The sequence below is a fragment of the Arachis stenosperma genome, chromosome 3 (genome assembly GCF_014773155.1).
Source record: "Arachis stenosperma cultivar V10309 chromosome 3, arast.V10309.gnm1.PFL2, whole genome shotgun sequence".
Taxonomy (NCBI): Eukaryota; Viridiplantae; Streptophyta; class Magnoliopsida; order Fabales; family Fabaceae; genus Arachis; species Arachis stenosperma.
The window spans coordinates 164,866,106-164,882,862 of NC_080379.1; the positions used below are offsets into that span (position 1 = coordinate 164,866,106).

The 16,757-nt window shown below is 30.6% G+C and overlaps 1 protein-coding gene and 1 long non-coding RNA gene across 2 annotated transcripts; one reads left to right on the forward strand and one right to left on the reverse strand.

Moving 5' to 3' along the window:
• Positions 1-7,096: 7,096 nt before the first annotated feature.
• LOC130970226 (uncharacterized) lies at positions 7,097-16,519 on the reverse strand. The gene is made up of 10 exons (XR_009082029.1): positions 16,356-16,519; positions 11,484-12,019; positions 9,835-11,077; positions 9,230-9,309; positions 9,031-9,117; positions 8,780-8,868; positions 8,308-8,367; positions 8,010-8,094; positions 7,669-7,755; positions 7,097-7,259 (listed from the first exon to the last, which is right to left on the reverse strand). It is a non-coding gene; the product is annotated as an uncharacterized LOC130970226 (long non-coding RNA).
• On the forward strand, positions 12,185-15,050 carry LOC130970225 (replication protein A 70 kDa DNA-binding subunit B-like). Its single transcript, XM_057896238.1, has 11 exons — positions 12,185-12,431; positions 12,552-12,822; positions 12,902-13,001; positions 13,151-13,275; positions 13,362-13,446; positions 13,548-13,683; positions 13,905-14,068; positions 14,162-14,276; positions 14,360-14,557; positions 14,656-14,742; positions 14,821-15,050. Exons 1-11 carry the CDS (start codon positions 12,282-12,284, stop codon positions 15,004-15,006), a joined length of 1,617 nt encoding a protein of 538 aa, XP_057752221.1. The 5' UTR covers positions 12,185-12,281; the 3' UTR covers positions 15,007-15,050.
• Positions 16,520-16,757: the final 238 nt, after the last annotated feature.

A 16,757-nucleotide genomic window follows, 5' to 3' on the forward strand; every position in this document is an offset into this window, starting at 1 on the left:
TGTCAGTAGTTTCTGTCTCCGAAGACGATGTTGGACTCGCCTTCCTTTTTTTGTTTTTTTTATTTCTTGTTTTTTTTTTCTTTTTTTTCTTTTTTTTTCTCTTGTCTCTGCCATCTTCACAATCCCCTAAAACATGAGATATTTTAGTTAGCAGTATTCAGGTAAATAAAATACACCAACTTATTATGTTTACTTACCAAAATTTCCTCTCTTTCTGCAGTCATTCTTTCCACTAACTGCTCCTTAGTCCAGTTGGCAATCCAGGGCTTTGGTGGTCTTTCAGCCCTGTTCTTGCCTTTGTTTTTTGAAAGATGAAAGTAGATTATCATCAGGGCGAAGAGGCAGCCATTAATTGCCTTCTTATTCTTCTCCTGGTAGTCTGTGATGCCCTTTACCATGAAGGTCAAAACATGCCCCCCAGTTTCTTTCCGATATGCCGTCCATCTTAAAAATTGGGGCCAGGTGCACGGGCGATATTTTGTTTATCGTCGTTGGCAAAAGGAACGCCATCTGTATGTAGAGGATGAATATCCTCTTGAACATCAGGCGTTCCTCTTCGTTGCCAACGCCGATTTCCATCATTTCATCGGTAAGACTTTTGAGGGTCTTACCCTGGAATCTTCTATAAATTATTTTGTCATCATCAGAAAGTTTCTTATACTCAACTTTCTCAGGAAATAGATCTCCTACAAAAAGGAAGACAACAAAGTATCCAAGTCAGTTCAGATACACCCAAGCATCAACTTAAATTCACCCAAGCAACAACTTAATATACACCTATAATTTTAAACTAGTTACCTGTTGCATTGATGCCAAGCGCATGACCTATTTTTTTTGGGTTATTTGGAAAGAACCATATCCTGTCTTCAGTTTGTTCTCCCCAAGTTTGAAGTTGTTTGCCAGCTCCCTTAAGAGTTGGTGATCCACCCTTAGTGGTGGGATGTGCATCAAGCCACCAAATCCGAGATCCCTCACAATCGCCTTCTTCTCCTCAGTCATGTTTCTGAACTTATCACTCAGGAGATGTGTGGCACACTTAAGGTCTTTTGTTTGGTTTCTTGCTTCCATTTTCTCTGAAACGAACAATACACCCAAAGATATCAGTAAGATACACACATATATATGAGTCAGATACACCCATTAATAATAATAAGATACACCCATTGATAACAGTAAGATACACCCATATATATGAGTCAGATACACCCAAAAATATCAGCAAGATACACCCATTGATAACAGTGAGATACACCCATAGATATTATTCAGATGCATGCATATAGATATTAGTCAGATATCATTCAACCATGCTTCAATATCAAGCCACATTACAAGGTTAAGCAGTATACACCCCAATCTACGGAATAAACTCCCAAAAATCAACAACAATAGCAGGAGAACTTAGAACAACAACGTAGAACGACGTAGAACTTAGAAGAACGACGTAGAACTTAGAACAGTGTAACAAAGAAGCAAGAATAATAGTAAACCCTAGAAGAACGACGTAGAAGAAAAGTAAAATATACAGGAATCTTAATGGACTTACATTGAGTATTGTTGCTTTGTTTTCTCTTCAGATTCTTCACGGAGAGTTTGATGGTGTTTTGATGGAGGTTTCGAACAACGATTTGTATATTTTGAACTTTGATTTTCGCTCGAAAATGGGAGGGTTTCCTTGTTTTCAAAGCGCCTTGAGAAGTGGAAGAAGTGGAAGAAGTGGAAGAGTCTGCCATACGTAACCGTTTGAGTATTGAGCGCGTGATTTTGACGCACCATGTTATCTCTCTGTATGCGCGTGAATTCTATTTGGGTTGGGCCAACTTGTAAGCTTGTAAACTTGTATGTATAGCAGGCCCGAATTTATATATTGTTTTAGTTGTTAGTTAGTTACTAATTTTAAAAATATATTATTAAATTAAAAAAATTAAGTTGATGGCTATTAAACAAATTATATATAGACTTTGTTGTCATTTTAATCGGAGTAGTTATTAAGTCACCAAAAAAAATCGGGGTAGTTATTAGCTCACAAGATGATGTATATAGAGACGGAAATAGATCATAACAAATCAAACTTTAGTTTTAACAATTCAAATTTTTTATGTAGTTAATTGGCTTAAATTTGATGTGCATATTATTATATATATATTTTTTAAAATATTAAATTTGACTTGTTATTGAATTTGATCTGATTTAAAATCTATAACAAAATCTGATATTTTTTTTTATAAAAATAAAAATTTAAAAATAATATTTATAAAAAATATTTAACTATAATATGTTAAATTTAATGTTTATAAGAATATTTAAATTTTTAAAATATTTAAAATATATAAAAATATTTATAATAAAATATAATAAATTTAAAATATTTAATAATTATATTAATAATAAAAAATTTATTTATATTTTAACACCAAATCTGAAGACTAATTAATAGATTTAAACCAAAACTTTTATAATAGACTAGACCAAACTAAATACAAATTAGATTATAGACACTTGATATATTGTCTAACCTATTTTCACTCCTAAATATATGCTAATAAAAACATTGGGAATACAATTATAAATAACTAAACATACAAAACATCAACTTTGTAGTAAATTAGTTTGGTTTGAAGTATTACAAAGAAATTTGATATTTATCTACTGGTAATTATATGAATTTTAATTTGATATATTGTTATCATACTTAAAAAAAAAAGAAAAGAAGAAGAAGAAAGAGAATTGAGTCAATTTTGTATGCGTTATAATATTATCATTGTATAAAAATGGTATGTAAGCGAGCACCAAAAAGCATATATATATATATATATATATATATATATATATATATATATATATATATATATATATATATATATATATATATATATATATATATATATATAATTACATGTATTGCTTGGGTAACTTATAATTTGACAATTTTAAATTTAAAAGATACTACTACACTTTAAATATAGACTATACTAAAATATAAATAATAATATATATTTATTAGAAATAAAGAATAAGAATAATACATTTAAAAATAAAGATGTTTATGAATCGGCTCTGATTCGCATATCTGCAGTGTTTATTCGAATTCGATTCAAAAATTGTGGATATGAATTCGATACGCAATGTTATGATCTATACACTAATCAGATCGGATTGCTGAGTTTGTGTAGGTATCCGTATATCCGTGTATCCGCAAAAATAAAGGAATAAATAAATAAATAAATATTTTTTTTATATTTTATTTCAACTAATAATTATCATATATGTTGTATTATCTTAGTTTATTATTTAAGAAAAATATGTTTAATATTATTTTAAAAGCAGACATATTTAAAAAAATAGAAAAATAAATTTTATTGATATTTTTTAATAAAAATAAATCTTTAAAAATATTTTTGTGTTTCCGAATCCAAATTTAAAAATTACGAATATTAGATTCAATCCAATCCGATAATTTTAATACGGATCGAATAAAAAATTTGGCCATATCACCCCTACTTAAAAAATAAAAACTAACTGTCGTTGCAACCACGTTACCAAAATTAATAGAGTTGTCAAAATTGTGTTATTAGACAAAAATTTCAAAATGTCACGCATCTTTGATTTTTTAAATTTATTATTAAAATTTGACTTCATTTATTTATTTAATATTAAAATGTGAATTTTAGATAACTTTGATATATTTCTTATACAATTAATACTCTTAAAATTTTTAATTTTTCAATACAATCTTGCTAGCTTTATCACCTATATAACTATATTTATATGTCAATCTATCACATTGTTATCCTATCCCGTAGTATTGTGTGAATGTGTGAAAATTGAAGTGTTATTGTTACCTGAAATGCGTAATGCGGAAACGAAAATGCTAGAGAAAAAAACTAACGTGCGTAATAGTATTTGATTTAATGTAAGATTTATATATATAATTTTATGTATGTAATATATATTTAATATTATCGAATTATTTTAATAATAATTAAATAATATAAAATAAAATAAATACTTAAAAATATAAAATAAAATAATTTTAGATTATTTTAGTTTTTTTAAATATTTTTATGCAGAAAATAAGATAGGTGGATAGAGTTGAAGATGTACCGAAAGAACTAAAGTGACGGCATGGAATAAGTGAACCCAGCCATATCATATTATTCTTTGCTTCTTTTGAATATTATTGTTCCATGTCGTCCTACTTTATAAATAGGGGTTTCATTATAAGAACTAAGAATTGAGAAACCTAACCTAACATACATAGAACCGATGAAACCGAGGGAGGGGAAGGGAAAGGAAGAATTGAAGGGGAAGAATGGCAGAGGGGTTTTGACAGAAGATAGAGAGCACAGACTATGATATGCATAAATTCTGCATCTCACTCTTTTGTGCTCTCTATTCTTCTGTCATCACCTTCGTTCTCCTCTTTACTTCCGCGCCCTCAACCAACCTTTCATTTTTCCATCTCTCTTCCTCCCAGCTCTTTTATTTTCCTCATCTGAATGAATTATATTGAAGTAGCTACTAGTTACAACAATAATCTTTATCCTTGCGCATTAACGCCGTAACCTAATTAATAATTAGTATGTTGCAGTTAGACGACGATGGAGACGACTGGCTAGCTGCTACGGATCTCTTTACTGATGAATGTGGCATAACACTTATATAGAAAGGTGATGTTGATTCTTTACTTTTATATATATATATACTATTAAAATATTATTCGTACATCAAAATTAATTATCAATGTATTTATAAATACATGTGTGATTTAATTTAATTTTAATGTGTACTTAAATTTTAATATATATTTTATATATATCATTTACAAGATTTTACAATAATATTATGAAAAATAATAAAATACTATTAGAATTAACTATTTTTAATCATTACTTTTAACTACTAATTTAATTTTTTTAATTTAATAATTTAATAATATATTTTAATTTATATTTTTAAATATTAATAACTAATTAATAACTAAAAGTAATAAATTTTAACTGCGGTTTAGCATTCCTCTATTATTATTATTATTGGGGGGCTATATCATAGGTATTTTTCCCAAATATGATACATCAAATACTTAATCTCTAAATTATATATGGAAACATTTCTGGCTTCATTCCTTTTTAATTTGTTATGAGGATGAATATGCAGTATATATATGATGATCACAAAATATGATATTTATCTTGACTTTTTAGCAAACCACACGGTTTAGTGGAAGGAGGATCGGACCACACGTGCATGCAAACAGGATTTAATTTGTAGCAGCAATAATAACGTGATTTATTATAAAACAATATTATATAATTAATAAATATTATTATTTTTAGTCAACACTCGAACAATAATAATTTATATTTATATTTTTAGATATTTATACATAAAAAATATATAATTTGTATTTATTAATTAAAATATTTAAATATATAAATTAATATATTTTGTATTTAAATTTTTTAAAATTTATACACATAAATTAATAAAATTTATTCGTTAAAGACAATTTAATATTTGTATTGACCAATAATGATAAAAAAACATTAAAAGTTACTGCTGCCAAAAGTTTCACTTTATTATATTAAGGGATTATTGCAGAAGCAGCTAGCTATCTAATTCTAAATTTAATTTGAAGAAATTAAAGAAAATTTATGGGTCATCCATGATCCATCCATGACATGCATACTGTGGTGGGGATTCTTGAGGAGACATTCCATCATCAACAAAGCAATATAATGCGTGTATGTTTAGCATGATGACTTGATGAGCATCGCACTGCTGTGCAAGTATTCCAATCATAATTTGAAGGCGAAACGTGTTCATTTGTGCGGTCTGCCCTCTGATTGAATGATTCATATCTGATAGCCCTACTTTCTTGTATGTAGATGTAATTATTAGGAATATATGATTCTCTTCTAGCTTGAAATCCTTAGATTCCCATGCAATATAATTCTTGTCCTGAAATGTAACACCTAACTAGTACTTACTATCGAATGTTACTTTTTATACGGATGCAATTTGACCTGAAATGGTATAATAGATACAAGAGTACGTAAGCAAGAAAAGAAACGGAAGCAACATGCATGGTTCAACCCCAGTGAAATTACATGCACATATATCATGTATATTGCATCCTCAACATATTTCACTATGATATTTACTTTATTGATTGGGGGTTTATGTGACGCACAGTATAAATATAACCATCAATTGGCCATTAATAATATTTTTAATAGAGTGATATTATATCTAATAATAAGAGCATTCATTTTTTTTAATGGCTAAAGATTGATGACCAGATTGTTAAAAAAGTGATGGTCCTCTAAACTTTTTCTTTTCTTTAATTACTTGATAACTTTAGTTAATTCCTTTCTTCTCGTGACGCACACTACAACATTTTTAAGTTGAGACAACATTTAAAAAGTGTTGTCTAAAAGCTGATAAAAGGTTGCTTTTTATCTATAACAACACTTTTGGACCTAAGGCAGCGTTTTTGGGCGGCGTTGCATATGCGGCCGTTGCCTTAGATCAAGGCAACACTTTTTTGCTTCAAAAGCGTTGCTTTTGAGGACAACACTTGGTAAGTGTTGCCTTTGGTTGAAAAACAACAACACTTCAAATGTGTGTTTGAGACAACACTTTGCAGTGTTGTATTTTCTCTTATATTTTGGCCACTACTAAAAAGTATTGCTTATTTGCAATAAAATACAACCCTTTTACGCGTTGCTTATAAGTTTGAATTTGCAATCCTTTGAAGTGTTGCCTGTTAGTTTTGAATATGCAATCTTTACAAGTGTTGCCTTTTTTTTTTGGGATATGCAATCTATACAAGTGTTGCTTTTTCTTTTGGATATGCAACCATATAAGTGTTGTCTAATATTCAAAATATGCAACTAATAGAAGAGTTGTCTTTTGAGCAAAAATAAAAGTTACTTTTGTAATAAAAATACAAAAAAATAAAATTTACAACAAATTTTTTGTTCATACATATGTAATTATTTTAATTAATAAATAAATTTGTACACAACAGAAAAAATTTATAAAAGAGACAAAATAACTAATAATAAAGTAAAAATTAAAATAAATATTAAAAGGTTCAATTAGTATTTCAAATACGTGTTCATCAATAATTCTCGACAAAATAATAAAATTCTTATTTAACAATACATAACAAAATAGTAATTAATATTTGTAAAAAAGATGTCAATCTACTTGCATATTTTATATCCACGCTTGACTTGTCCCATATGCTAAATCTGCAAATAATACACAACAAAAAAATAAGTAACTTATTATTAAAACTAAAAAATTATAATAATAGAATTTTTTTATGATATTAAATACATAGATATAAAAGTAATAAATAGCTTGCCTCAGATTTCATTCATGCAAGACACAAAATCACTAAATACCAAATACATAAATTACTAAATTAAAACAGAGTTGATGTGTGAAGAGAGAATAGAAAATAGAAAAGAAGCTTCAAGATTCTGCTATGTGCAAAGAGAGATCTCAATCTTCTATTTTTGCCACTGACTAAACTAACTTCTATATAAATATGGAGCTAACTAACAAAGAGATATATTACAAATTCAAACTTCATAATAACTCGGTATATTCAAGGTTTTTTTGCAGAAGAAAAAAGAATCAGAAGCTAACCATTACCTCGTCAGTTGCATCTTCCCTTTCAGATGCATCGCTTTTAGCAGCTTCACAGCTCTCATATTTTCCTTTGTTTTCATGTTCTTCATCCTGGTTATTTAACCAAAGCATGGTGTCACTTTGTACGAATAAAGCAACAATCTTATATCAACATTGAAAAACACAGAAATGAACAACTCAGATGAGCAGAAAAAACACAGGCAAGCTGCTCGACTGTTTCTGTACTAAATATTAGATGTATTCATTATTTAAATTTAATTTCTAAAATATAGTTAGCATACTGAGAAATTCACACATATCTACTTTTCACCATCTATTATGTCAAAATTGTCCTTTTTATATACCTGAAGAAGGATTGATTCATTCAGGTCTTTCACCGAGTCAACTTCACTATGAGTTTATTTCAGCCTCTGCTCCACCTTCAATGAACTGCACATAAATTTGAAGAATATTAAGAAACAATCAAAAGCATGACAAATTGACACTCATGCGTATAAATAAATTAAATTGAACTAATCAATAAAATTTCAAATATAATTCAGTACCTCAAAAACATAATTAAATAGAAAAATAATTCTAAACTATTCACAATAATACATAACATATAAAAATATATATATACGGGCTGTATCAAATACTCACTTATCAATAAATGGTTTGCTAAGGTCCCTATTAAGATTCCCTGAGCCGAGACATGGATTACTGCATTGGACGTAGTATCAACTATTCATATTCATAGTCAGTAGTATATATTGGCACATAGGACATATCTAGAATGTTTCTTTCTTTTTGGAGATTAGAAAATTGAAAACAAAACCTTCAACTTATCGAAAACAATCAAATGCTCCAAAAAAAACATAGTTTAGTGTCTTGGGTAGTTTTAGCATTAATTGCTATAACTCTTGCCTTCTGAGAACTAAAGTGGTGATCACCAGCTGTGAATGAAGGACACAGATGATTGTTTTATAAGAATGAGACAAATGACAGGACACAAACTCATGATGACAAAAATGAATGTCATATAGATTAAGAGCTAGATCATTTTCCAATAAAAAGAACCAAAAAATGCAGAGTACAAAACCATAGTCTTGTTTCCTTGTATCAAATCAAGTACCTTTACAAAGTTTTTAGTCCATACTTAAGACCCTTGGAACTTGAATATACGGCTCCTCATAGCTTGGAATGGCACCAATCATCACATCCCTGTAAACCAACATATTTGAATCAACAGTTTTTCAACTATGTCCAATTGAAACATAATGATTAATGGATAACTTCATTTTCACCTGTGCTCAAATGTTAGAATCACTAGACTATTATCAAAATACAAAAATGCAGGTATATAATAATGTATATAATAGATACCGTAGCGTAATCATTGGCTATAAGATGAGCCGAAAGCAATCTTCCAAGAACTCTGATTGTCGTCTCAAACAAAGAAACAGTTTTGTTCTGTTACAGACCAAAAGGTAATTAAATTCATCCTTAACTCCAAATTGAGTACAGAAACTTAAAATTCAGCTGCTTAGCCATTCACTCCCAATATCAAAGCGAATATTTTTACCAATCCATTCAACGGAAGTGGCAAAGCGGTCATGGTCACCGAGTAGAGCCAAAGTGTCCAAAGAATCAATCTAATAGCACCTATCACAATTATCATCAAAATTATCTTATAATTAATGAATGAATTAATTAATTTTGGTGATTTTACTTAAATAATATAATTTAGTAAAGCCACTAGCAGCAATTAAGTAATGGGGCATATTCCTAATAAATTTAAAAAATTATGAAGAGGCCTACTCCTTGTAAGTTCCCATCATTTCCAATTCTAAATCATTGGTATTCCTATAAATTGGAACCTCCATTAAACCAAATCACAGAAGCTGTCACCTAAGGTTTGAAGCTCTATGAACAACGATAGGGTTTTGCTAATATCAACAATCTGCCAAAATTCAAATAAAAAATCACTAAAGTATCACATTTTTCACAATTGCAACAATTCAATTGGCTCCACATTTATGTTTTGATCACTAATATGAATTCAAGTATACTGAGAGTTGAAGAACTTGGCAAGAAACTCTCCTGAACTTTGCTGAATCTATCCATCTCTTCCTCCATAAAAAAATAAGTTACTTACATCCTGAAGCATCAAATAAAAAGAATAGCTACCTCTTGGCATTCTATAAAGCCTGTGCTGTCCAAATCATAGAGCTTAAATGAAACTGCAAGAGAATTGCAAAGTCTGTGCTGTCCAAATTATAGATCTGCATGCAGTAAAATTCTAATGTCAAGAGGACATCTAATTAATTGAAATGACTAGTACTTGGAGATACCATGAAAAACAATGAAATTTATTACTAAGTAGCAACTAGCGAAGACAAAAACACTGATTTCTATATGAAAATTTAAACATAGAAATGCATGTGCTTTTATATCTAAACAAATACTGACCTCTAACTAAATGGGAAGATTACAATGCAATGATGAGGTACCCAGGTTTTTTAATTACACTTAATTCAAATGGACTTCCCCCCTTAAACTAAATCAATAAGGCACAAACACACATATGATATATAACGAACATAAATACAAAGTTATGCAATGCATGTCTGTATTGTGTATAGTTCATCAAAGTTGTGGAGGCACATGTGCAATGTGTAGCTTAGCTTTATGAACCATTTTTAGGTTAATTTCCATTAACATACATGGCTTACTTCTCGCCCCAATCTGTCCATACATATTATTTAGTAGTAGATGAATCACATGCCCACCAATTAATGTTTTAAATTAAATAATTACAATTACTAATGGCTTAAATTAAAGGAGTATCTATCTATGCATGTGCAATCTCAGGAAGAGCAAAAAACAAATGCAGGCACGGAACATTCTAATTTGTACCAATACCTTATATTTAAATGGGAGACACAATTTAGCTAAAAAAGGAAACAAAACAAGACTTGACCCTACAACTACTCAGCTAATAAAATAATATATAGATTACAAAATACTAAACAACAGCATATATGTAAATTTCAAACTGATCAATGATCACATTGAGTAGCCTTCAGGTTAAGTTAAATTATTTTTTATAAGTTAAAGTAGTAAAACAAATTTTTCATTGAAATAGCTATTGCACACAAAATCCATCAAGCAACCAAACCATTGTTTACAACTTTACAAGATAAAACCATTGAAATAGCTATTGCACTAAAAAACCATCAAATGTTTAAGCACTTGAGGTAGCTGTAGCCAAGACAAAGCTTCCAATAATTCCCCAAATATTGTAGCTATGAAAGCAAACCTAATTTGCAAAGAGAGAAGCAGAAAAAAGAAGTGAACGTAATTGGAAGCATGGCGAAAAACTTAGCGCTAACTCAATTGAACTGAAGGAATTTCCAGCCAACTCCAACATCTACAATAACAATGAATCCACTGTTAAATTCCCAAATTGAGATTTCACCAACAATAATTAAATTCCAATCCCTAAAATTGCCATCATTCAGTGATTAAAGTAGCAACAGATAAATATATCATAACAATGAAACATTGTAGCGATTTTACAAGACCATAATTAATTAAGCAGTAGGCAATGAACACGACAGAGACGCCAACAGCGACGCCAGCAATGAGGAACACAGGCAATGACAAGGAAATCGAATAGAGAAGAGTAAATCGCGAGCAGTGACAAGGAATGCGAAGAGAAAAGAGTAAATCTCACATCAATCAAAATTCAAAGTGGTTGGAGTAGTTTTGTTATTTCAACAATTCAACCAAATTAACCACTAGTAAGTAAAATTTGAGAGAAATTTTTGTCATACCTGAGAAATTTGAGAGGAAGATGTGAACAACACCACGGCGGAGCAAAGTGAGTGTTTCAGAATGACACGAGCTGAAGATCGAACATGGCGGAGCAGAGCAGAACACGATGCGAGAAGAAGCACATGACACGAGCAGAGCAGAATGCGATGCAAGCATAACACGATGTGAGCAAAGCAGTGAAGAACACCACGACGGCGAGAGAGAGGAACGCAGAACCCGAGTCAATATCATGAAATTGGGGAAATTGAGCTAGGGTTGCGGTTAGGATTTTGATTCTAAAATGGTATGAATTGAGTTGTGTTTCTAAGTGTACTTGACATGTTAGTAAGGAAGGTGATGAATTAATTATTGCTCGTGTTTCCTTTCTCGTTTTTGGTTTAGGAGGGAAAGTAAATTCTATTAAAATATTTGGAGGGAATTAAAATCTATTAATATCTATTAATATATAAAAAGTAACCAGTACATGTCTTGATAATCGACAAGTGTTATAGCTCCATGCTCAACACGTGTGTATGCTCAACTCATAACGTGGAAGCTGCTCAAAATATAATAACAAAAAACTTCAGTTACAATAATATTATTATTATATATATACGAACTACATCATCAATACTATGTATTATATAATATAAGCCAATAGTATATAAGACACTTCTTTTTGTAATGCCTCTTATTTTACACATTAGATTGAAAACTTCAATCCGAAGCTCTCAAAAAATTTGAGACCTGATTTCTCAGCCACATTTTTTTATCATTGGTTGTCTTTACTATATCACATACTGAATATTCATTACAAAATGGGTGAAAATTACGACTATATTTCTGATATTAATGCGAGAAAACTTTGTTGGAACTTTAAAGTATATGTAATCAGAATTTGGGAACATCCGAGTAAGTTCAACGAGAAGGAGGTTGGAAGCATTGAAATGATCCTACAAGATAGTAAGGTAACTATATTCCAAACAAAATTGCTATTACTAATATGTTGCACTTAAATCATTATAAAACACAAGTATAGATGTCTCTAATAAAATATATTTGTTGGTGTGTTCTACTGAAAAATGCAGGGTGGAAGGGGCCATGCTTCAATACCCAAGTCTATAGTTAAGAAATGGAGTGGTGTATTTCAGGTGTTTCAGATGTATATTATGACGAACTTTATAGTGGTGGACAACAAAACCATAAAAAAACCCACTCCATATCGCTGGATACTGACTTTTTCACACAGGACGGAGGTCAATCACGTTATGAATCCTACTTTTCCTCTTGACGCATTTGTGTTCAAGACTATACCGGAATTGCTTACGGCCGAGAAGATCGAAAACTCAGAGCTATTTGGTGAGTTTTTTCCACAGTGAGTTTATAATCATCATTATAGAAACCAAGTATAAGTGAGATATATTTTTTTTTCCCTTAGACATGATTGGTGAGGTAGTTGGAAAGCATGATCCCAGAGAGTTGGTCACCAGCAAAGGGAAGGAGACCAAACGGTTGGTTGTGGTGTTGCAAGATCTGGAGTAAGTTTTCTTATAAGAGAAAAAACATGTAAATCATATAACACAACTCACATTCATATACTTACCTGCATTGCTTACCTGAATTGCTTACCTGCATTTTTTGTATGGTACTCATGGCATCCTTCTGTATGTGTTATTTTAAAATATAGAAAAAATAGGATTAACTGCACTTTATTTGGTGAAATGGTCGATGAGATACTACCACATCTGGAAGTTGGAAGGCTGGAGCCACTTATTGTAGTTATACAATATTTTAAGGCAATTAGGTGGAATGGTATGTACTCATAATCATATCATACTTTAATAAAATGATTCCATCCGGTATTTGTGATTATTTCTAATTTTATCAACGGCATATAGGACAAACTTCGGTCCAGAGTCATTTTGAGATCTCCAAACTCCACATCAATGCAGAGTTGAAGGATGTTGTTGGATTTAGGGACAGGTTAGATGGTTTCATTTCACCTTTTTCCTGTTTTGGGGTAAAATTTGATTAAGCCAATGTCTAAACATTCTGTAAAAATCACTGAAATTTATATGGTGTAGGTTGCTAAAGGGGGCACCATCCAATGCTTCAAGAATAAGTCAAATGTCATCCCAGAGTGGCTGGTCTGGTGTGGAAGAGATTACTAATGGGTCTGCATTAGTTAAAACCATTGAAGAGGCCCTGAGTTCCAAAGAGGTAAATTAAGGATTTTTTCGTTAGGATATAATAGCTTCACTGTTATATTATAGATCGAATATTGCATAAATATATAGTGTCTTTTATTATTAATAGATTAGGTAATTTAAATACTTTTTATTGTCTGTTTATGTTCAATCATTTTCAAAAGGAAACAAATTATGGATGATTTGATTACTTTGTATACAACAAATTATATCTAATATTAGTTTGGATGGCAGGAGGGTCCTATTTGGGTTGCTGGAACTATTGTGGCCATAAATTGCAGCAATAATGATTGGTATTACAAGGCCTGCAGAAGATGTCCTAAGAAAGTTGAAACACCAGTTGGTAATAGATACGAATGTGACAAATGCGGCCACACGCATGGAATTGCATCTATAAGGTTGTCGTAATGAAAATTTGAACCAGTGTTAGTAGCTACTTCGGTTTGTTATAAAGCATCCTAATTATGTATGTTTTCCATGCTGATATATAGATACAAGGTGGAGGTCATGGTCTTTGATGGAACAGGCAGCATTTCCCTCTTGCTATGGGATAGAGAAACAAGCCAATTATGTGGGAAACAAGCTGAAAAAGTTTTGGAGGAAGATGTAAGTATTATAATGAAAGTTCTTTTTTACATGCTAAGATCTATTAAGGCTTTTCTTCATGATGCCAACATCTTATTTTTTAGGGTGGGCGTGAGGATGAATACCCCCCTACCCTAGACAACATGATGGATAGGAGACTTTTATTTAAGATAAATGTGAAAGCTGCTAATATCAGTGGCTATGATCAAGTGTTCACTGTGATGAAGATATGTGACGATGAAGAAGTTGTTGACAAAAACCTACCCAAGAATTTCGATGGAAATTCATCAATGAATATGACGGTATTAAAAGAGTTTACATGTACATTCAGAATTTTAGCTAATGCCACATCAACTGTACCTATAACACTTACATAGAATTGTGTCAACATTATTCACAGGAGAATGGGTGCAGTAACTCACTTGATATGTTTGGAAACATTACTGATCTTAATACTGACACTGACCCTGATGCTCAGTATACTATGGTAAGTAGTTCAATCAATAGTAAATTGTTATTGTTAATCTAAAAAATTAGGTTGATTATGATGTGGTCTTCTTTGTAGGATGTTAGAGAAGATTCCATAACCAGTCTCAAGTGTAAAACCCCTGCTAAAAGAGTTACAAATGGCTTCAGATCTGGCTCTAGCAGTGCAATCCAAAATGAAGATGAGGGACAACTCTCAACAAACAAGTTTAGCCGAAAGAATGCCAAGAAGCAAAAATCTATAATGATAGATGGAGAAAATTGAGTTTTTAAATTAGTGTTTAAGCATTGGCTTAATATTTATGCTATTTTAGTGGTCTTTTGTTTTATTCCTGAGTAAGGCTTCAGTATGCTTTGTTATTGGAAAAAGCATGTACTCTTATAACTATGAGTTTCTCCATTGGTTGCTTTGTTATTGGAGAAAGCATGTACTCTTATAATTATGAGTTTCTCCATTGTTTGTGATGTTATTTTGATACCAATGGAATTTAAAGTTATGATATATGGTAGTCGACACATATTATGGTCTAATTCACATATCACACGTGTAACCTGATTATAACCATGTTAATAGATTTCAATGGTAAATTAGATGTTGTCTTACATAGTGAAAAAATCAATTATAACGTAAATCATTCAAAATACAAACAATATTCAGTGTCTTACTAATACTAGAGGTTATATTTTAGAGAAACGAACTTGATTAAAATAAAACAACTATGGATTACAAACCTAATTCAATGTGTTAGTAAAACTCAATATATCGCTTCAAGCAAAAGGATTCATATGAGTTTTTTCAATAATATGCTCTGTCTTAAAAGGGGTGTTAACCAATAAAGAGGGACTAGGATACTTAGTTGTGAGAGTCAATTTTTTACTCAAGACTAAAAAAATGTTCAGATTCAAAACAAAAATGGTTAAGTAATTTGGATAACAGTGAATAAACAGCTTGGTCTTTGAATCCAAACGAACCCAATATATAAATTAAAACCCATTTCCCAATGCATATACAAGAATCGAAATAAAAGTTTTGTAAAGTATAACCAGGCAAGATTAAAATCTCATTACTTATATAAATCTTTTTATATAAAATTTACTTCTTTACCTTTCATAGGCAAATAGATTAATGCACTGACAAAGTCAGCTTATTGATGAATGTGGTGTCAGTAAAAAAAACACAAATCTATTAATATAGAGTCAAGATTGAATATGTATATAGAGTGACCTTGAGATATGGGTTCACCACGAAACCATTTTGAAAATCCTATCAGCTAATCTCTGGGGCATATCTTATAGAAAGGTAAATCATTTAGGAAAGGTATGTTTTAGAAAATCTATTTACGTATGTCATAGGGCTGATTTTATGGAGCAACTATTAAGAAGATCCTTCTTAATGGTAAGCTTTATAGTGTGTCAGATAGGAAGTTGCTATATGATTTATATGATAATTCTTATCTATAGCAAGCAAAAGCATTATATCACCTTTTAGTGTAATCGTTCCAACTATGGAAAAGCTATTCATGGAAAGGGTATAGCAACTTACTTCTTTGAAGCCAAATAATCTTAAAAGAAGGAATTCTAATTCAATGCCCAATGCAGATTTAAAACCCTTACCAGAGTTGAAAAGATGTAAGCTCCATATTTTACATAAGCCTAGCAAAAGGACAGACTGATCTTTTTTCATATTTACCTGCCAATTGACTAAACCAAAATCAAGCAATCTATCAAAGCTCATTACTTATATAAATCTTTTTATATAACATTTACATCTTTACCTTTCATAGGCAAATAGATTATTGCACTGACAAATTTAGATTATTGATGAATGTGCTGTCAGTAAAAAAAACAAAACTATTAATATAGAGTCAAAATTTAATTTGTATATAGAGTGACCTTGAGATATGGGTTCACCACAAAACCATTTTGAAAATTGGGTCAGCTGATCTCTGGGGCATATCTTATAGAAAGTTAAATCATTTAGGAAAGGTCTGTTTTAAGAAATCTGTTTACGTATCT